The 22039-nt window shown below is 45.4% G+C and overlaps 1 protein-coding gene across 1 annotated transcript; it reads right to left on the bottom strand.

The window, feature by feature from the left end:
* Window positions 1–2193: 2193 nt before the first annotated feature.
* LOC115091712 (olfactory receptor 6N1-like) lies at window positions 2194–3150 on the bottom strand. The gene has a single exon (XM_029601869.1). The coding sequence runs from the start codon at window positions 3148–3150 to the stop codon at window positions 2194–2196; it is 957 nt and encodes a 318-aa protein (XP_029457729.1).
* Between the last annotated feature and the right edge of the window lie 18889 nt (window positions 3151–22039).

The raw sequence follows: 22039 nt of genomic DNA, 5'->3' as shown, positions 1-22039 counted from the left end.
AGGCAGCAGCAGTGCAAGCTTCCCTTATTGAGACACACACACACTCTCACCATAGAAAAGATACAGTACAGGCAGCAGCAGCGCAAGCTTCCCTCATTCAGACACATACACACTCTCACCATAGAAAAGATACAGTACAGGCAGCACCAGCACAAGCTTCCCTCATTCAGACACATACACAGTCTCACCATAGAAAAGATACAGTACAGGCAGCAACAGCGCAAGCTTCCCTCATTCAGACACATACACAGTCTCACCATAGAAAAGATACAGTACAGGCAGCAGCAGCGCAAGCTTCCCTCATTCAGACACATACACACTCTCACCATAGAAAAGATACAGTACAGGCAGCAGCAGCGCAAGCTTCCCTCATTCAGACACATACACACTCTCACCATAGAAAAGATACAGTACAGGCAGCAGCAGTGCAAGCTTCCCTCATTCAGACACATACACAGTCTCACCATAGAAAAGATAGAGTACAGGCAGCAGCAGCAGCGCAAGCTTCCCTCACACCCAAGGATGCAGCCACTTTATACACTGCCCTAGAACATGACAAGTACAGCCCTGAGAATTTGCCTTTACCCTGGAGAGAGTACCCCTAAAGTTGAGGGAATTAATCAGACTTCATGCCTGTGCAGTCTTTGATGTCTCTGAAACTGTCAGGAATAATGCCAGTTGTGATTGATCTGGCCCTTGGGAATGGGACCTAGAACACCAACTCATTTCACAGTGGCCAAGTGTTTTAAAACGGTGATGACTTTTGACGAGCACCAACCTAGATTTGAACTGACAACCTGGAGGTGTAAATCGTTTAAGCTACCCAGTCTCTCCATTTTAATTGTATTTATGACAAATTGTTTTGAAATTAAACAGGTAGCAATATGTATGCAACCTCCTGTAGAGCTGCCTAGACTGGAAGACTCTTGCTGCTATGTAGTGGTAGAAAGCAGGAATGCAACAGCGCTACACTTATCTTTCAGGACAGACATCGTCCCGCATCAGCTACCTTGGCATGCGAGGTCCTTGCAGTCTCAAAGCACAAATCATTTTTTGCAAGTTATTTAAATTGTCCATCACTTTCACCACTGAACAGTTGTAGGAGACGACAGTGGGAGAGGGTAAATCAGTTATGCATTTTTTGTCACTATTCTTGTTTCTCGTATCTTCAATATATCCCATTTCGTTGCATCACAGAAAAATCTTGTGAGTTGATAGTGAGTAATTGATAATGCCCCGTGTTATGCAATAGATGGTCAAAGACAGGCAGGGGGATTTTCCAGAGTTTTAATTTGCTGAGTGTTTTCCCTGTTCAACATTTCACAAAGAATTCTGGCTAACATGAAATCGCTCAGATTAGGTAAGAAACCTTCCTACATGGACAGACAATATGTAGAAGAGGAATTGTCAAGTAATTGGACAGATGAAGTTTTGGTTCCATCCAGGTGCCAGGAAAGTGCTGCCAGGCTCTGCACCCCAGAGGTGGCTGTGTGAATTTCTGAAACATTACCCTGTGAAACATATTTGAATCCTGTTTAGATGAAAGGGAACCATATAAATCCCAATTCTTATTGTATTAGTAGCAGATGTAACATTGTTATGTGAAAGTCTTTCAGAACTGGATTTCAGCATGATTTACCATGCAGTGCTCATGGATGGAAATAGCATGCATTTGAGTTTGCTCAGCCAAAATCAAACTAATTAAAATAAACAGAATCTCAGTTCAGTTAAAAAATGCCTTTATTCCTTAATCTACAGCAGCCTGATCCAGTCCCATCTTAAATAAGTTCACTTCAAGGATAGAAATCATTTTACATTTTGCAACATAAACTATTGAAGTCATTCATACAGTCTTTTCTCTTCTCTTCCTTTGCTCCTTCCTTGCAACTCATTTCAAAGATTTCTCAGCTCAGTTGTGGATCTCGCAAGCCAGCAATCTGCACCTTAGCAGTATGGAAATGTTCTACTATGAATTGCTTCAGTCCCATCCTTGATGAATATCTAATATCTGATTAGCAATGTCTGTAAGTGGTATGATGTCCTACGGTTTTACTCTCAATGTGTTCCATGTAAGCTGCAACCCACTTGAAAAATAATAGGACCCAGCAAAACACAAGAACTGTATTGTAATCTGGCGATCCCATCAACAAATGTATATTGAATAAATCAAAATAAATATTGTGCTATATTTCCTTATGTGGAGAAGGCTTTATTACGTTTCATTTGCCTCCAAAAAGCCCCCTTGAATTCTTGGTTTCTCAGGGAATAAATAATAGGGTTCAGCATTGGAGTCACCATAGAATAGACCATGGCCACTAATGAGTCCACATCAGAGGAATAGGATGCAGTAGGGCGAATGTACATGAAGGCAAGAGGAAGAAAGAAGAGATTCACAACTAAAAAGTGAGATGCACAGGTAGAAAAGGTTTTTCTGCGGCCTGTGGTAGAGCTAATTTTTAGGATGGATACAATTATTTTTATGTAGGAAGCCACAATTAGAGAAAATGTTACCACAAAAACAAAGAAACTGACAGAAGAACCCACAGCAACATTGACAGACGTGTCAGCACAAGCCAGCTGAATCAGGGGTGGATGGTCGCAGTAATAATGGTGGATCACATTGGGTCCACAGAATGGCAGCTTCAGAGCTAAAATGAACGTGCTGAATGGAAGCATAAAACCTCCGATCCAGGCAGTGGTGCAGAGACAGAAGCAGAGTTTTTTAGTCATGTACATGGGATAATGAAGAGGAGTGCAAATGGCCAAGTAACGATCGTAAGCCATTACCATCAGGAGGAAGCACTCTGTTGCAACCAGAGAAAGGAAGAAATACATTTGCACAAAGCAGCCACTGTAGGAAATGGTACTGCTGTTCAGAAGGAACTTGGCCAGCATTTTTGGAACAGTGACCGATATGTAACTGATGTCCAGAATGGACAAATTACTGACAAAGAAGTACATGGGGGTTTGGAGATGCCGGTCGAGCCATATAAGCAAAAGTATAACTGTATTACCTGTGATAGTGAAGAGGTAGATGGGGAAAAATATCCCAAAGAGCAGGGTCTGGACACTATTAAGACTTGGAAATCCAAAGATGATGAACTCCTTCACTGAGCTGCTGGTGGCATTGTAGTTTCCTACATTTCTCATGTTTCTCTTTGAAGCTGCAGATAAAAGAAAAGCCAACATTTTTTTTTCTGTTATTTAGAGCAATCTGTTTAAATGAGTGAAATGTGCATGCTCAGCTGAAATACCTGAAAGAAGAAGAAGAAGCTTGAATATATTACATTATCAACCAGTCGCCCAGACTTTGCCTTAATCATGGTAATTAACATCCCTACCTCATAAGGGCAATTCATCAATGCTATAAGCACATTGACTGGCATATATATTCTGTTAATTTAAACCCCTGCATTCTTTTCTCAGATCCAAGTTATTTTATTCCCTTGTTTTATTGTAACTGCATTCCTTAGCCTTCTCTTGATCTATGTTTTTTACTACTATTATTATTATTATTATTTATTACTAAATGTTATTTTTTGATTTTGTTCCTATCCACTTGTTAATTGTGAACCGACATGATGCGATATTTATCGCGAATGCCGGTATAGAAAAACTTAAAATAAATAAATAAATAAATAAAATGGATGGACAACTGGAAAGTCATCAGACTGTGATGAATCTTCTGTTCTAACATCTATAATCTATATGCAGTACATTTTGTAGAAACCAAAAATGATAATAGGGAACCCCAGCAGGGCGTATACTGAATTCTTTTTATCTGATGTAGAAGAAACTGACGAATGTATGCACAAAAGGCTTTCACTGACTGCCATGCTCACCTAAAGATAAAAATAAGTCCTAGGCAGACACTAGACAAATCTGTTGCAGCTTTTCATCCTCTTCCTCCTCCTCCTCCTCTATGATCACCTTTTATTCCCAGCCGCTCTGAGCACGAATATTTAAAGATCTTGGCACTGATCCCTAGAGAATATTGATGCCGTGAAATATCTCACAGATCCAACATCTAGGTCCTCCCTTATTTTATCTCATTAGATCTTAAGATATGTGTGGGAGAGGGTGTACGCCAGGCTGAGGGCTCTGCTCATTGGGATTTTGGGCCCCTCTCCTCAGGGAGACCACAGGTGTGCTAAATCAGTGCTCATTCCAATTTGCAGGTTCTGCTCATTAGGGATGGGCATTCATTTAAATGAATAAGCAATCCGAATCAAATCAGGAAGTTTTGTTTTGGTTCATGAAAAATAAATATGAATGAGCAATGCCCCCAAATCTAATGAATATTCTAGCTTCCATTCAGTTTTCTTTCCCATTTCGATCTACGGGACAAGCAAAATTGCAGGTTTTCCTCCTCAAGGCAGCTAGCAATCAGGGATGTCATACTTTCACCCTGGACTTACTGGAGCTGGGACGGAAAGGGACAGAGAAGCAAGACCAATCTTAAACTTTTTATTAGGTGTAAGGAAGACTGATCCAATCCTTTGGGAGGGGAGCAAAGTGACACATTTAGTTGGAATTGTGGGCTGCACACTCAGGCGATAGACAAGGGTCGCATCTCAGTGAATATTCTAGCAGCAGTAAGGAAGATAATGGAGGTTTGGCAGCTAGAGTGGAGATATACAGAAAAGGATGACCACATCACACAGTCAAGTCTTTTAACCTAGGCTCACTCTTCAGATTTTAAACTAAAGGATCATCCGCGGCCCAGCACGAGTGGTCTGTGGCCTTTGCTAGAGGACAGAATCACGCTGGACTCTAGCTCTCTCTTGCACTACTTTATTCTTCACAGAAAACAGCATAATATCAAACTGCTTACCTCATAGTACTTCAACAAAACAACCTCAGTAGGTCAGCTCTACTATCAGCCTTCTTCTCCTTCCCAGGACCTCGTTTACTCTACTGTGAGCCGAAGCTGTATTCCTACACAGGGGAGCCACTCTGCACCCAGAATGCCTTGCCTAAAGATAGGCCGTAAGCAGTTCACTGGGCCCGGTCCTTTAAGGTGTTCTGAGGGTTTATCTGGTTCACTCTTTCGGATAGTAGAAAGACTAGGGGGCACTCCATGAAGTTAGCATGGGGCACATTTAAAACTAATCGGAGAAAGTTCTTTTTTACTCAACGCACAATTAAACTCTGGAATTTGTTGCCAGAGGATGTGGTTAGTGCAGTTAGTATAGCTGTGTTTAAAAAAGGATTGGATAAGTTCTTGGAGAAGTCCATTAACGGCTATTAATCAAGTTTACTTAGGGAATAGCCACTGCTATTAATTGCATCAGTAGCATGGGATCTTCTTAGTGTTTGGGTACTTGCCAGGTTCTTTTGGCCTGGTTTTGGCCTCTGTTGGAAACAGGATGCTGGGCTTGATGGACCCTTGGTCTGACCCAGTATGGCATTTTCTTATGTTCTTATGTTCTTACTTTGAACATACCCTCCCACTCAGCTGACCCTTCTTAAATTGAGCGTCTGCTCCTACTAGGGCTATGTCCCTAGTTTGGAATCCCTTGCTCTTATTCTCTTTTCTTGTCCTACCTTGGATTTCTTCTTCTTTCTTTCTTTAGCTAGGTTATGAACCCCTAATCCATGGGGCACCTCTTGTTCCTACCCCTCTACATGACCCCATTCTGCCTTTGGGGAACCAAGCTTGGGCGAGGTCTGTTCACCTTTTCTCAGGTTAACCTTTCCCAGCCCTTTTGGGGGTCTCTGCTAAGGGTTCCCAGTTTAGCCCTGGTCTCTATTTTCTCCAAACCCACTTAATTCCTTGGACCTTTTGGGAAACTAGCACACTCTCCCAGATTCTTAATCTTAACAATGCTCAGCTCAATAGTCCGATCCTGTAGTTTGGCCTCTGCCCCATTCCCAGTTCTTTGGTTGCACTGTTTTCATCTCCATCCTCACCAATAAGCAAGAAATCCTCCTTGATTTCTGCCCTTTGCTCCTGTGGGCGAGTTCAGCCAGGATAGGGAATTGCTGCAGCTCTCCGTGAACAGAGGTCACCGTTGCTAAAAGTTCGTGATCCCTGCGGCCTTGATTAACTTGCTCTCTATTTCTGAGTGTTTGCTCAGTCTCAGCTTCAACCGCTGCCTGTTGTCCCGTATCTTTCTTACCCTGTCCGAGACATTCCTTACCGGAGTATCCTCTTTCTCCGAAATACAGTCTGTAGGTCCAAGCCTAATGTGTGCTCTGTGTTTTTTTCTTGTTTATTATTGTTACTGGTGGGAAGGGGGACTTTGCTCAAGCCACAGCTGCTCACTCTCGCACCCTGCCACCGCTGCGTCAGAACTGGGTAATCTCCACACAGCCTGCAGGGCTTCCAGAACTCTCCAGGCTGGAGTTGGCACTTCTGGCTTTATCTCCTCGGTCCTTTCCGGTGTCTCGGTGGTTTCCAGCTGTTTCTGGATCTGCGATAATTGCTGTTCTCAAGCAGCACTTGCTGCGGCACACACTAGTTCTGCATCAGCACTTGAAACTGTTGCTGACGTTTTTTTCTCAGCGTTTGGCTCAGACTTTGCTTCTGCTGCTGAAGGGCTTGCTGCTGGGCTTTAAAGAGCTGGTCCGGTTGTTGCCGTCGCAGTTGCCTCTCTAAACAGATTTGGCATCAAGCTTTCATACCTCTCATGGAATCTGGCAGAGGCTTTCTTGTCAGCCCTGCCTTTATTCACAGGCACAAATTTTCCCACTTTCTTCAGAGAAGCACAGGAGGTTTTCTTAAGGCTCCGGCCCTCTTCAGGAATGCACACCAGCAAATCCTTTCTCCCTTTTTCTCAGAAAGGGGGAAACCCCCCCCCCCAAAAAAAAACCTTGCTTGTCCAGCTCTGATTCACTTTAAATACTTATCTACCTGAACTGAAATAGATCCGTGGCCCATCGTAAGTTGAAAAACGAAGAGCTGCTCTTATTTATTTATTTATTTTAGAGATTCTTATATACTGCGGTACGTATAGTTATACATCACCTCGGTTTACAGTAAACAATAAATTAGCAACAGGCTTTACATCCAACAAGTTATACAGTAAGTAAACAAATAACAGCCACAGGCTTTACATAAATAACAGGTTTCAGGAGTACATACTATAACTCTTTTAACTATAATAACCAATGCATATTCTATTTCAACAACGAAGAAGGAGAGAAAATATGCCATTAACTTGTTAGAGGCCTAATCCAATGTCAAGTTAATGTCAAGTCACAGATATTGCACTTAGGGAGAGAAGGAGTAAATGGAGAACAGAGAAATTAGCAGAAATTAGCAGCCAAGCCCCTCAGAAAATTCTCCTGTCTCTGTGTTTTTACTTCAGTGTGCTTCTTTGTACAAGTACGCTTTGTACCACTGTTTTAGAGCAGCAAGTTTGCAAACAGTGAAAAAAAAAATTATTTTCTCTCTCGTTCCCACTTTAGAGGCTTGGGTTTCTGCCTGTGCAGTTGCTTAGTGCAGAAGTCCCACTGCTACCACCATAAGTGGCGCAGCACAAGCAGTCTATGGGCTTTGCTAGAATCATTCATTCATTCATTCATTCATTCATTCATTTATTTATTTATTTTACAACTTTTTTATACCGACATTCGTGGGTACAGCAGCTGGAGACAAGGTCAGGTTCAAGCAGAAGTCAGGGCAGGCGGCTGGAGACAAGGTCAGGTACAAGCAGAAGTCAAAGCCAGGGAGATCTGTCTGAAAAGAAGGAGGAACTGGGGCTGGAGCAGGTACTGGAACAGGAACAGGAGATGGAACAGGAACAAGCAGCAACGAAGCACACGACAGGACGCATGGAGACCTGTTGCCAGGGCAACGTCTATGCAGCAGGGCCTGCCTTATATATACGGAGACTGGTTGACCTCATCATCTGGGTCCGTGGGAGGCTTTCCTGCCGCGGCCCCTTTAAAGTCCGGGGAGGTGTGTGCGCGCGCGCCTAAGGAGAACAGGCCGAAGATTAGGAAGTGGCGGCGTCTCCCTGTGACAAATGTGGGGAGACCCGACCGGGACAGGAGGAGGCCGCACCAGTGCTGGAGGGGCCTGGGAGCACAGACGGAGCGCGAGCGCATAGGCGGCTGCCTACCAGTGCCAGAGAGGTCGGGCCCGGCCCGGGGCCCCGGCGTCGGGGGGTGAGTGAAGCCGGCCGCTCCCTTCCCTTTTCAATCCTTATTTTACAGCAAAGTGAAACCAGAATAAAAATACTCATCTTGCAAGGGGCGTACAAGAGTCAGCAAAATATGTGCATGAAAAGCACCCCCCGACATGGCAGCATGCTCTGAGTGACGTTTCCTCATCAGGGGGTGGTTTCACTTCAGCGTAAGCTTACGCTTCCAGCGCTGCCTCTGTCAAAGCAGCGCTGGAGAAGCTGGGGGCAGGGGGCGGAGAGTCCCTCGCTCCTGGATCAGATCTAAAAGGCACCGGGGGCTGGGGGAACTGAGGGGAGGGTTGGAAGGAAGGTGGGGTAGGCCCTCCTAAGAGTCCTTCTGGGGGGGGGGGGGGGGGCAGGAAGGGAGGCAAAAGTCAGGACCATGGCCAGCGTACAATGCCGGCCCCATCCTAAGACTTGACAAAGGTTTGGCTGGGGGGGAGGGGGAGGGGGAAGCGAGTACGGCCCGAGGGCCTTTGCATGCAGCTTTGGGAGGGAAGGGAGGGGATTAGCCCTCTGAATCTTTCATTGGTTTGGAGAATGACAGCACACATTATCCAGCTTAACCTAGCTGGATTCACCCGATATTCAGCCGGAAAACTGAACCCCTCCCGGGAACGCCCCTTTTTTTTTTATCCGGCTAAGTTGTAGCCAGATAAGTGGCATCTTTTTGGTCGTTATCTGCCGACATTCACTATGTTACTATGAGTGGTGGCTCAATGATTGGACTACTAGGCCCAGGAGGTGCTCCTTTTTGTTTTGTTTTTTTACTCAGCGGCTGCACATAACCGGCTGTATTATTTTGGATGCGGCTGGTCAAGAGGCCGGGGATAACTTATCTGGCTAACTTTAGCCAGATAAGTTATCTGTGTTGGAGGCCTTTTTTAAATGTAGGCCTCAATAGTGACCTCAAGATCTCTGTAGCTGTTCCCAGATTCAGGACAATATAATTTTGCTTTGTACCGGAAGATGCGGAGCCGGGATGCCGCTGGGTCTTCCTGGGAAAATCCTGGACTGCGACAGAGAACTAGGACAATGCCCATATTAGAGGACTATTGATGAAATCTGAATTACAGTTACACCAGCTATGATTACACCGAAACGCTGCATCGTACCTCTGCAGTAATGTGAGAATATACGTATTAGTGAGGGGGACAGCTCAGAAAATTGTAATACAATAAATAATGCATGGCGACTGAGAGTCGCCATGCATTATTTATTGCACGTGGAAGTACTGAATCCACCGGCTGGCTTCCCAGTCCAGATTAATTACCCAGGAACACCCGATAACACTCAGAGACACTTATAGACTGAGAGTCGCCATGCATTATTCATTGCACGCGGAAGTGCTGAATCCGCCGGCTGGCTTCCCAGTCCAGATTAATTACCCAGGAACACCCGATAACACTCAGATACGCTTATAGACTGAGAGTCGCCATGCATTATTCATTGCACGCGGAACTGCTGAATCCGCCGGCTGGCTTCCCAGTCCAGATTAATTACCCAGGAACACCCGATAACACTCAGAGACGCTTATAGACTGAGAGTCGCCATGCATTTTATTCATTGCACGTGGAAGTGCTGAATCCGCCGGCTGGCTTCCCAGTCCAGATTAATTACCCAGGAACACCCGATAACACTCAGAGACACTTATAGACTGAGAGTCGCCATGCATTATTCATTGCACGCGGAAGTGCTGAATCCGCCGGCTGGCTTCCCAGTCCAGATTAATTACCCAGGAACACCCGATAACACTCAGATACGCTTATAGACTGAGAGTCGCCATACATTATTCATTGCACGCGGAAGTGCTGAATCCGCCGGCTGGCTTCCCAGTCCAGATTAATTACCCAGGAACACCCGATAACACTCAGATACGCTTATAGACTGAGAGTCGCCATGCATTTTATTCATTGCACGCGGAAGTGCTGAATCCGCCGGCTGGCTTCCCAGTCCAGATTAATTACCCAGGAACACCCGATAACACTCAGATACGCTTATAGACTGAGAGTCGCCATGCATTTTATTCATTGCACGCGGAAGTGCTGAATCCGCCGGCTGGCTTCCCAGTCCAGATTAATTGCCCAGGAAGTCCAGTTACAAACGCCTGGTTGAGTTAAGCATAAATGCACGTAAGTAGCCTGTGCGTGCGCAATCGCTATTTCATAAAAATTAAAAAACGTGCGGGTACTTTATGTTTCGTGCACAGATAAATTTGGTGGGGGAAAGGAGCAATACAGGGGCAGTCTGGGACAGGGCCGGCAGTTAGGCACGCAAGTTGTTATTTTAAAAGACACATGCATATATTTGGCATCCTGCTCGCTTAATTTTACTGCTGCTAATTATTTGTCATCAGACTGGTTGATTGTATGGTTTTGCCTGGGTGGGAGGTCTGGGTAAACTGGGAGGAGTTCAGGCTGAAGAACCCGGAGGGTCCCGATGGCCAGGAGAAGGACTGGGTTAACTGGTAGAGTAACTGGTAAACTGGTTAATTTCAATTACGCACGCACGTTTTAAAAAATACATCAGTTTGTGCATGTAAACTGGGTTTTCTGCAAGTAAGTCCTGTTTTATTTTCGCGCGTACATTTTTTAAAACGGGTAGTAAAAGGGTCACACGTTCAATGCACCAAAATGCTTGCGTGCGAATTTTCAAAGGGAAACAACTCCTCGCCGGTCCTCCAGGCGCTGCAGAAAAACTGTTCCCTGCAAGCAGGTGCAAATGTACCCTGGGCGAAGCAAGAGGAGACAGGTGTGGGGATGTCGAAATGAGATCCCGCCACATACCTGCATCAGCCCCCATTCCCCGCTGTCACCCATTTTCCCCATGGGGAAAAGTGCACACGCTGAGGGGGCGAGGCAATTTTGAGAGGGGGTTTTCTGCAAGTAAATAGCAATGTGCTCACAGAAACTCAGACTTGGTAGCCGATTCACCGAGTGCTTTTCCCATAGAAATAATATAGGAAAGAGCCCTTAATGAATCCGGCCCTTGGTGAGCTAGATCCTTTTAAAGATTGCCTCCATAAACCATGTTTTCAGTCATGTAGTGCAACATGTGACATAGCGTCTTCTTTTCCCTGCTCAGTGAGCCTCATTTTCACACTAAAATTGTTAAATTAACTTGCTATAAATATGCCAAGGTCAGATTTACTCCTATAAACCGTGTGCCGCTCGGCGATGGTCAATAAAAGAAAGCTGCTTCTGCTGACTTCGCACGCTGACATGGAAGGGACTTCTCTCTGACGCGCGCTGTCAACGATACTGATCATTCAGCAAGGTCTCTCACACGGGATACGTGGGCACTGCGATCTCTGGGGAGATCTTCTGGGCATTACCTGCACAAAACTCGACAATGTAGGAATATGACCTCAACTCTATATCAACTGTTTGTATTAAACCCAGAACATGAATGCTGGCCTAAAATGGGAATGTTGACCCTGAAACCGAACGATACCTTTGTAAACCGTTGTGATCTTATTTTGTAACGAGAGTATATAAAACACCTAAATATATGAAATAAATAGACAAATAAATAGCCACATCCATGAATCCCTATTTCAGTCATATGTAGCCAAATGGAAGGGTTACAGATAAAGGCTAAGTTTTTTTATGTGTGTTAGGATATACAAACATACACCAGATTTGCCAGTAGTCCTTCTACATTTAGTAGATCAGTACACCAAATAAGATTATGATCCCATAGCACATGACAGACACATGAATATTTTGCTGGCTAGGCACTTGCACCAAGTCCAATATTTATTCCAGATTTTTCAGTACATTTCTAACTTGCCTTTGAGTGTGAAAGTCACTCTTTTATTTGTGGTAATGTCTACAACATGTCAACGCCAGAAGTCACACTAAGGGGGTCATTTTCTAAAGCTAGCGCACACGAAATGTCCCTTTTCGCGTGCGATAGCTAAAAAGGGGCGGAGTCGGGGCGGCATCTGCCCAGGGAGAGGAGGAGTCGGGGCGGACGCCGCGAAGACAGCGCGGACGGCGAAAAGGTAAGCGGCCTTTTCGCTTCCGATTTTGCGCCCAATAGCACCACCTCTTACAACGGCGCTATTGGGTGCGAAAGCGGCAGCGATCGCACCGCGGAGGTGCGATCGCTGCCGGCTATCGCAGGCCCATCCCCCGCTTTGCTCCCCCGTCCCCCTGTACGGTGCGATCCACGACGCCGCGGTACGTTAGAAAATCTAGGCCTAAGAGGGTAACTTTCAATAAATTTGCGAGGCCCCATGTGCGCACGTATAAGGCTGCATGGAGATCTACAACAGTACTTTATAACCTGTGCCTAGGAGGTTTGCACAGATTAGAAACCACGCTCATATGTAGAGCTTCGGGTAATGCATTGAAAGCGTGGACCTTTCCTACCTATTTTAAAAATATATGTACGCACATATATATTTTTCATGCGAAAAAATATCACCACTTGCTCACGTAAAACCCTTTTTGTGCGTGGAAGTCAGAATATTTTAAAACATCTGCATGTAACTGTAATCATCAGCTTGCCAAAACTTCGACCAGTTCACCCAGTCAATCTGCAGGTCATCGAGACCCTCTTAAGTCTTCACTCTGAACTTCCTGCCCCTCCCCCAGACCTCCCACCAGACCAACTGTCCGATATCAGTCGCTCCAGATATTTGGCAGCTGCAAAATTACACAAGTAAATTGACAAATGCAAGCAATCAAGCCTCTGATGCTGTCAGATCGTCATTCTTTTTGCGCGTAAATGTGTGCACAAGACCAAAAATATACAAGTACTTTCGATGTTTTTAAAATAGCATGCACGTGAGCACAAGCTCCGTACGCGCTGAGGCCGCTCCGAAATTGAAGCGGCCTCGGAGGGAACTTTCCTTCCACTCCCCCGCACCTTCCCCTCCCTTCCCCTACCTAACCCACCCCCCCCAGCCCTATCTAAACCCCCCCCCCCCTATCTTTGTTTGACAAGTTACGCCTGCCCCAGGCAGGCATAACTCGCGCGCGCGCTGGCCGCGCGATTCCCCGGCCCGGGAGCAGTTTCGGAGGCCTCAGCCACACCCCCGAAACGCCCCCAAGCCGGAACCACACTCATGGACCCGCCCCCGGATGACGCGCCGCTGTGACACACCCCCAGACACGCCCCCAGGAAAGCCCCGGGACTTAATCGCGTCCCAGGACTTGCGCGCGTCGCCTAACCTGTTCAACATAGGCTCGGCGCGCGCAGGGGGAACTTAGGGCAGGTTTTCGGGGGGTAAGCGCGTATCTTATGCTCGTACCCCTTTGAAAATCTGCCCCTATGGAGTCAGTTAGATCTTATGTTGTCCGCATGTGTCATTAAAGTTCAATAAAGGAAGGTGGGGGGGAAGGATGCCCGAGGTGATGAGACAGTTAAACTTTGCAATTGAAAATAAAATATATTTGATCATGGCTGAGAAAGCCAATGTCTTTATTAAGCCCTTTTGCTTGTTTCAAAGTATTTGATTGCCCTAATTTCAAATGTTTTCCGTTCTTGTGCACCTGTAAAGTTCCTTCTACGTCCCCTGTCTGTGAGGTTGTTAGGTGCTCACCTATTGAGCTTTCATTCTGCTTTTCTCTGTAATGTTTTGTGCTCTGCCTATGGAGGTTGATCCTTTTCCTCTATTTCTGGCTGGTGGCACCGGTGCGGCATCCTTCTTCACATTTTTTTTTTTGCATTGGATCAGGTACACGACATTCACAGGGGTGAATTTTAAAAAGCCCAGCACGTGCCAAAGCCAGGGGATATGCGAAGTCGGATCGGCGCATGCCGTGCGGATTTTCAAAGGTGCCCGCCTATCTCCCAGTATGGGCACAAAAAAAAAGGGATGGGGCATGGGCGTTCCAGGGTTTAGGAGCAAAGCCAGAGCGTAAATACTTACGTGCACAAGCACGCGCCAGGTGTCCCCTACCCTGTAACTTTACTTCTGCTAAGTCCTAAAACAAAAAAAAAAACCCTAGGCTGGGCAGTGGGGTTTTAAGGGTCAGGGCCAACAGGGTAAAAGGGGGGCACATTAACTAGGGGAGCTAGGAAGTCCTATCCTTTACCTGGGTGAAGTGGGAACAAACTGGGGAAACTGGTAATTGTGTCGGCGAATGTGTTTTCTATAATCCCCCGACTTAAACAGTAGAGGCGGCATTTGCACACGCATGCGAGCATTCATATAAAATTATGCGCACATGTACGTGTGTACAGCCTATTTTACACCATGCGCGCATGTGAGCAGAAATGTTATGATACGGCCGCATCCTTTGCAGCGAGCCGGCAGACATGCGTAGATGTGCCCCTGCATGGCTGTTTCAAAGGTATCGTCGTTTCCCATGCGGGGGTAGCTGTAGGGTCCTGTGATATGTGCTGAAGCAATTTGCATCGCGGTGCCTTGCAGGGTTTTTTGTGCTGTCTTACTGCACTTGGGCTTCTGTTTGGAGCTTCCTCTTTCTACGTTTTTATTTCAGGTTAGGCGGTTGCTGAAAGGCTGGAACTGGGGCAACAGGGAATATTTCTTTCAGTAATTCATCCTTCAGTAGTAGTGGTGGTAGATCCTTTGTTTATTTATTTTGAAAAGCGACAATCATAGTTTCTTAGTGGTTTACAATAAGAACATTCATAATCAAAGGTGAGACGAAATACAAATGAATAAATGTTAACAATATAAGTTAAAATAAATGAAAAAGCAAAAATAAACATAACAAACATAATAAAAATAAGTGGAAAGTAAATATGATAACAGAATTAAAAAATAAAATCGAACTAACCTCTCTCCTCATCACTTATCAATTAGTTAAAAGGACTCTTAAACATATATAACTTTTTTTAGCTTTTCTAGTTCAAGATGGTACCACCTGCTCCGTGGTTCTCCTCTCCTTGCATTGTACTAAGGCTCTCCTTGGATGCTCTGAGTGAGGATGCAATTTTCTTGGAGATGATTTTGGGGAGGTAGCCCTTTTGCTTGAAGGATTCAGTCGGAGCTTTGAGCTGTTTATTCCTGTCCTTTGAGGCGGTATCGTGCAGTGAGAACGTGTGTGTGTGTAATGGGCACTTTTGTGCATGAAGGATGGACGCTGGAGCTGGGAAGGCGATTATTTCTTTATGTAAAATCATTTGTAGCCCGCACCCTCCCAAGTTCGGGGTGGGGAACCCTGTAGTTCTGTATACAGACGTTGGCAGGTGTCCAATGTCCATTGAAACTGCGGTGTCTAGAAAGCTAAACTCTTTCCTTGCAGTAGTTAAGATTAACCCACTGTGGGATGGAGTGCATTGAAGGAGTTGTAAAACAGCATAAGGTTTTCTCCTCCTCCTCCTCCAGTCCAAATCATGAAGATGCCATCATGATTTGTTGTGGTAAGCACTCAGGAACGTTTCTTTCAATTCTGCCGTTAAAGGTTTGGCATGTTGTGGACGAGCCATACTGTGCCCACAGCAGTTCCCATAATCTGTAAATAGACCTCAGAACAGAAGCCGAAGTGGTTATGGGTCGGGCGGTTTTGCAGCAGCTTCTGCTGTGTATTGGAGGTGCTGGGCAGTTGCTCTTGGGAGTTTACGGCCTGCAGCCGTGCCATCAGCATGGGGTGGGTGCTGCTGTACGATGATTTCGTATCCAGCACGGTGAGGAAGGTGTCGGGTGGTAGCTGCTTGATGCTGTTTGTGGTGTCACCTTATTAAGCCGTTTTGAGGTTTTTCCTGGAGGTTTGAGGACCCTCCATATGTGTCCAGATGTTTCCTCGGCGAGGGTGCCGGTGCCGGATATAATTGGTCTGCCAGGTGTCTCCAGGTTTGTGGATCCTTGGTATCAGGTTTTCTAGCTGAGACTGCAGCTGCTTTGCAGATGTGCTGGTGACATTTTTCACTTGCCTTGTACATCTATTCCTCCCTGGGATCCTTGTTAAGGTTTTGATCACGTTATTGTTTGAGAGTTGTCTGTCGTCCTCTTCTGTAGGTCCCTCTGTAATTTTGGCGCTGTTTCGGCAGATCTGGGGGGGAAAGGCTTGAAAAATAGGGGTCCCCTGACCATGAGGGTAATATCCAAAGCCATGCGATCCGCCCAGGTAGGTTGGCTGTCTGAAAATTGCCCTTCCTTTATCTGCCTAAAAGTACCCCCCGTCTCCCCAAGGATGCCCGTAAGGATGCCTCCCCTCCCCCACTCCCTCCCCGCCCGATCAACGAGATGGCGAGAGGAGAAGAGAAGCCCGCCCGAAGCCCCTTCCCATCCGCGGCCCTACTCGCAGAAGGCGCTCTCTCGCCACCTCACATTCTGAATCACGGGCGAGACGCCAAGGCCGCCACTTGGAAATGGGCTGGCAGCCCCTGGCAGGATGCAATCGGGGCTGCTCTCCTCCCCCTGCTGCTTTTCTGATGCGAGAGGGAGGGGACCTTGGAGAGAGGTCTTCCCAAGACAGCGGCAGGCTCTATTGACGGGAGGGGGGGGGGGAGGGGCTGGTATTGCGCAGGGAGGCGGCACCTGCTTGCGACATGCTTGCGACATGCTTGCGACATGCAGAGCACTACCCCATGATGGTGGCTGTGCTCACCGAGCGGGGCAGCAAAAAAGTGGGTTAAGGTCGGCCCTGCTGCCCGCTAGTACATAACCCAGAGCCACAGCAAGCCCCCCACCCCAACAGGAGAGCATTCACACTGTGCAATAACTTTTGTTATTAAGTGTCGTCAGGTCAAGAAAAGAGAGCTGGGCTGGGAAAGAAAAAAAAAAAAATCTCAGAGAAAGCGGTAAACTTTAATGCGGACAGGGCAATTTTGGATTTTAGATGATTTACGACATTATTTTAGTGCATTCTGGAAGACGTGCAATGATGTTTGATCAGATTGTGCTGATTTCCACTTAGAAGGGTGACAGCCAAGCTTCCCCTCTGGTGGCGCACAGGCTAATGGCAAACCTGTCATCATATTTCTTATGCGTTGCAGTTCAGTGCGAGCCGAAGTTATTACTTCTTGCAGAGACAGTGTCTTCCGTTTAAGTCATTTTAAAGTGATCTATGATACGAGGCTGTGTAGCAATACCAAACAGAACTTTTAATTTAGATACAGTAGGTCTGTACAGTTTGGGCACTGATACAAAAAGTACTCTTTTTCTTGTTCAAAATTAGAGGGGTGGATGGGGATTTCCAGGATCTGGAAGAAGGAGTCCCTTTCTAGTGTGGGTTGGGGTTAATTCTCAACTGGAGCCTTCATGGCTCAACCAGTGATGCCCACACTCCCAAGGTGCCACATCATTAGATGAACCTGGCCACAGCGAGCATTGGCAGAACTTGTCCAGCAGCAGTGCCGGCCCGCTGCCATGCAATAAGCCTATTCTTGATTCTCGGGGCCAGCTTCCGCTCGTCATGCCAACGGGTAATACTGGAGAGGCTTTGTGGACGGCCTTCCCAACCGGTTCTAAACTATCGTCCAAGACGGTGGAAGACCATTTCGGTTTGCAGTAAGAGAGCAGGACATAAGCGGGAGGGAGCTCCTGCACCTCTGTTTTCCGTTCGCACAAGGGCTGTTTTAACTACAGACAATTTCAATGGCAAAAGTTTCCATACGCTCAAGGCACACCTGGCGTCTTTGCCCCTTGCAGAGAAAGCAAATCTGCCTCTTCTCAACATTCCTTCTTTGCCATCACGTCCTACACATCCTTCTTGGCCCATCACGTCTTATTGTGAAGAAGAAAAAAACAACGGTGAAAATTATTATTGCTATTTTTATAATTTTATGCTACAATGGACTTTACTATGACACTTTCAGGCATGCTTCCGTGTGAAACTCTTCATTTTACTAGAATTCATTCAGACCTCATAAATTCATGTTGGTTCCCATTTCAAACAAGTCTAAAATTGCCTGGCAATTTTATGACTCTGTAGGGCCTGTTTAATAAGCTACAATAATCCATTTGCACATCGCGAATGCCAATTTTGGCATTTCTCACGCAGGAAAAATACTATTATAGTCTGCTGTTCAGATTTAACGTGCGTGGTGCAAAGTGAAACCTGGGGGCCAACCAATGCCATTTTGAATACGGCACTGGCAGGAAAGGAGCAACTAGGGATCAGAGGTTACTCTAGGGGGCTGGATGCATATGGGACTTTGCTTGAGGGGGGGGTTAAAGGAATATGTGCAGGGAGAGTGTGGGAGTGTGGATGGTGGGTGAATGTATATGTGGAGGGATGAGTGTATGAGATGTGGAGTGTGGAAGGTAGATGTGAGAGTATATGGGCGTGTGGGTGAAGTGTGTATGCGGGTAGGGTGCTGAGCGTGTGGTGGGTAGTGTGGGGTGGGATATGGATTGTGGGGGTGGAGGGGGTATGGATTGGATGTAGAGTGTTGGAGGGTATGGGTGAGGTAAGGAGAGATAGATGGAGAAAGTAAACAAAATAAGCAATTAGTTTACTAAAACACATTTTAAAAAATCTGTGTTTATATTTGTTTTAAATGTTAGCTCCGAGTCAAGTTCTGCAGATAAAGAATGAATTTCCTTTGTAACTATAAGTCCGGGGTCATAAAAAAAACCCCTCTAATTTAATTATATGTACAGACCATTAACTTATAGCGAGAGCTTCATCTTCGGCAAACAGCCGTCAGTCATCCTGTCAGTGGCTGCTAAAAAGGGGCTCTGATTGATGCCGGCAGGTTTGTCCTGGAGCTTCACGGAAAACATTAATAGGAATATCTAAATAATTTATCAATTTATTTATCGGGAAGGTCAGAGCACTGCTATTTTTCTTCTTTAACAGGACGAGTGGAGCAAATTAAAAGCTAAATGTTTTATGAATTCTGATTGAATTATAATAGGTGGGGGCCATAAAAACGACAGGAGATGTAAAACTTAATCTGGAACCTGTCAACAGAATGAGGAAAGACGGCGGCTACAAAAGATCAACATTTTGAAACTGAAAATACATGTTATGGTGCTCAAATGAAATTGGCATGTGTAAAGCTTTAATGGCATAATATTTTTTTTTTCTGTACAGCCAATTAAAATGCTTGTCACCTAGAAAACTGTACCAAGAATTTTTAGGAAAAGGCACAGCTGAAGGGACACTTGTAAAGGATTTCATAATGGTGCTGGGAAGGAGCCATTATTTATGCAAAAAAAAAAACCCCAAAAAACTGCAGGCTAATTTCATTAATTAATGGTCTCTACAAGATATGTGATGAAATCCTAGCCATTCAGCTAAATAAGGTACTAGAGAAGTTAATTCAGAAGGATCAAACTGTAATTTGGCATACTTATCTAACACTATAGATACGCCAACCTTTTTAATTTCACTGGATCCTAAAAAAAAACTTTTGATCACCCTGAATACGTCTTTGGTTTTGGGTCCAATTAGTTCAATATGATTAGGATATTATTCTCTCCCTAAAACTAAAAGGAGATATTATAAGGGCAACTAACCTTTTTGTTAGGAAAATAAATAAAGGGAAGGGAAGGCAGCTACTTTAGATCTAGTCCTTGTACAAGTGGTTACTATGGAGGGGCCGCTAATCAATTGTGATAATGTAATCAAATTTAGCATAATCACTGGAGGAGGTACATTAAGTAAAACTACTACAGTAGCAAATAATTTTAAAAAGGGAGACTAGAACATGAGGAAATTAGAAAAAAACTAAAAGGAGCATTTGCTAAGGTTAAAAGTTTCCATGAGGCATGGACAGTTTTTAAAAATATCATTTTGGAAGCCCAGGTAAAATGTATTGTTTGCATTGTAAAAGTTCGCAGGAAGACCAAATGACTGCCAGCATGGTTTAATGGGAAGGTAAAGGATGCAGTTAAAGCTAAAAGGACATCATTCAAAAAATTGAAAGCAGACACAAGTGATGAAAATAGTAAGGGGCGGATTTTAAAAGCCCTGCGCACGTAAATCCTTCTGGATTTACGCGCGCCGTGCGCCTATTTTGCATAGGCCGCCGGTGTGCGTAAAGCCCCGGGACGAGCGTAAGTCCCGGGGCTTTCGAAAAGGGGCGGGAGGGGGCGGGCCCGGGGGGATGGCACCAGCCCGGGGGCGTGGTCGAGGCCTCCGGACCAGCCCCCGGGACCGGAACACGAGCGGGGCCTGCTGAAAGCAGGCGTAACTTTGCCGACAAAGGTAGGGGGGGTTTAGATAGGGCCGGGGGGGTGGGTTAGGTAGGGGAAGGGAGGGGAAGGTGGGAGGAGGGCGAAGGAAAGTTCCCTCCGAGGCCGCTCCGAAATCGGAGCGGCCTCGGAGGGAACAGGCAGCGCGCGCTGGGCTCGGCGCGCGCAGGTTGCACAAATGTGCACCCCCTTGCGCGTGCCGACCCAGGATTTTATAAGATACGCGCGTATCTTATAAAATCCAGCGTACTTTTGTTCACGCCTGGTGCGCGAACAAAAGTTCGCGATCGCGTATTTTTTAAAGATCTACCCCTAAGAGCATAAGAACTGAAAAATCTGAAGTAAAACAGTAGTTAGACAGGCCAAGAGAGACTTTGAGAAAATGCTTATCAGTAAGGTAAAAACTAATAATAAAAACTTTTCAAGTACATTTGAAGCAAAAAGCCTGTGAAGGAGTCAGATGGGCCGTCAGATGGCCATGGGGCAACAGGGTGCTCAGGGAAAACAAGGAAATAGCAGAAAAACTGAATTAATTCTTTGACTCAGTCGTTACAGAGGAGGTTTTTGGGAACATACCCACATCAGAATAATTATTTCATGTTGGAGATTCTGAGCAACTACAACAAATATCTGTGACTATGAAGGATGTAATAGACCAGATTGACAACCTAAAGAGTAACAAATGACCAGGACCAGATGGCATCCATCCCAGAGTTCTAAAAACATTAAAACATGAAATTGCTAACCAGCGACTAAAACTAGTAATCTATAATCTATCATTTAAAACAGCGATCATTCCTGAAGACTAGAAGGTGACCAATGTGACACCAATTTTTAAAAAGGGGAGATCTGGGAAACTATAGGCTAGTGAGCCTGATATCGGTGCCTGGCACAATGATAGAAGCATCCAAATGGCATCTAAATGGCAGATGAAATTTAATGTGGATAAGTGCAAGGTGATGCATATAGGGAAAAATAACCCATGCTATAGTTACACAATGTTAGGTTCCATATTAGGAGCTACCACCCAGGAAAAAGATCTAGGCATAATAATGGATAATACTTTAAAATCGTCGGCTCAGTGTGCTGCGGCAGTCAAAAAAGCAAACAGAATGTTAGGAATTATTAGGAAGGAAATGGTTAATAAAACGGAAAATGTCATAATGCCTCTATCGCTCCATGGTGAGACCGCACCTGGAATACTGTGTACAATTCTGGTCGCCGCATCTCAAAAAAGATATAGTTGCAAAGGAGAAGGTACAGAGAAGGGCAACCAAAATGATAAAGGGGATGGAACAGCTTCCCTATGAGGAAAGGCTGAAGAGGTTAGAGCTGTTCAGCTTGGAGAAGAGACGGCTAAGGGGGGATATGATAGAGGTCTTTAAGATCATGAGAGGTCTTGAACGAGTAGATGTGACTCAGTTATTTACACTTTCGAATAATAGAAGGACTAGGGGGCACTCCATGAAGTTAGCAACCAGCACATTTAAAACTAATCGGAGAAAATTCTTTTTCAATTGACGCACAATTAAGCTCTGGAATTTGTTGCCAGAGGATATTGGTTAGTGCAATTAGTGTAGCTGGGTTTTAAAAAGGTTTGGATAAGTTCTTGGAGGAGAAGTCCATTACCTGCTATTAAGTTCACTTAGAGAATAGCCGCTGCCATTAACAATGGTAACATGGAATAGACTTAGGTTTTGGGTACTTGCCAGGTTCTTATGGCCTGGATTGGCCACTGTTGGAAACAGGATGCTGGGCTTGATTGACCCTTGGTCTGACCCAATATGGCAATTTCTTATGTTCTTATGTTAAGCCATTCTTAAAAACAGAGTCACTGGCCATG

This window comes from Rhinatrema bivittatum, chromosome 5 (assembly GCF_901001135.1).
Source record: "Rhinatrema bivittatum chromosome 5, aRhiBiv1.1, whole genome shotgun sequence".
Classification (NCBI taxonomy): domain Eukaryota; kingdom Metazoa; phylum Chordata; class Amphibia; order Gymnophiona; family Rhinatrematidae; genus Rhinatrema; species Rhinatrema bivittatum.
This window is presented reverse-complemented; position numbering and strand designations above follow the sequence as displayed.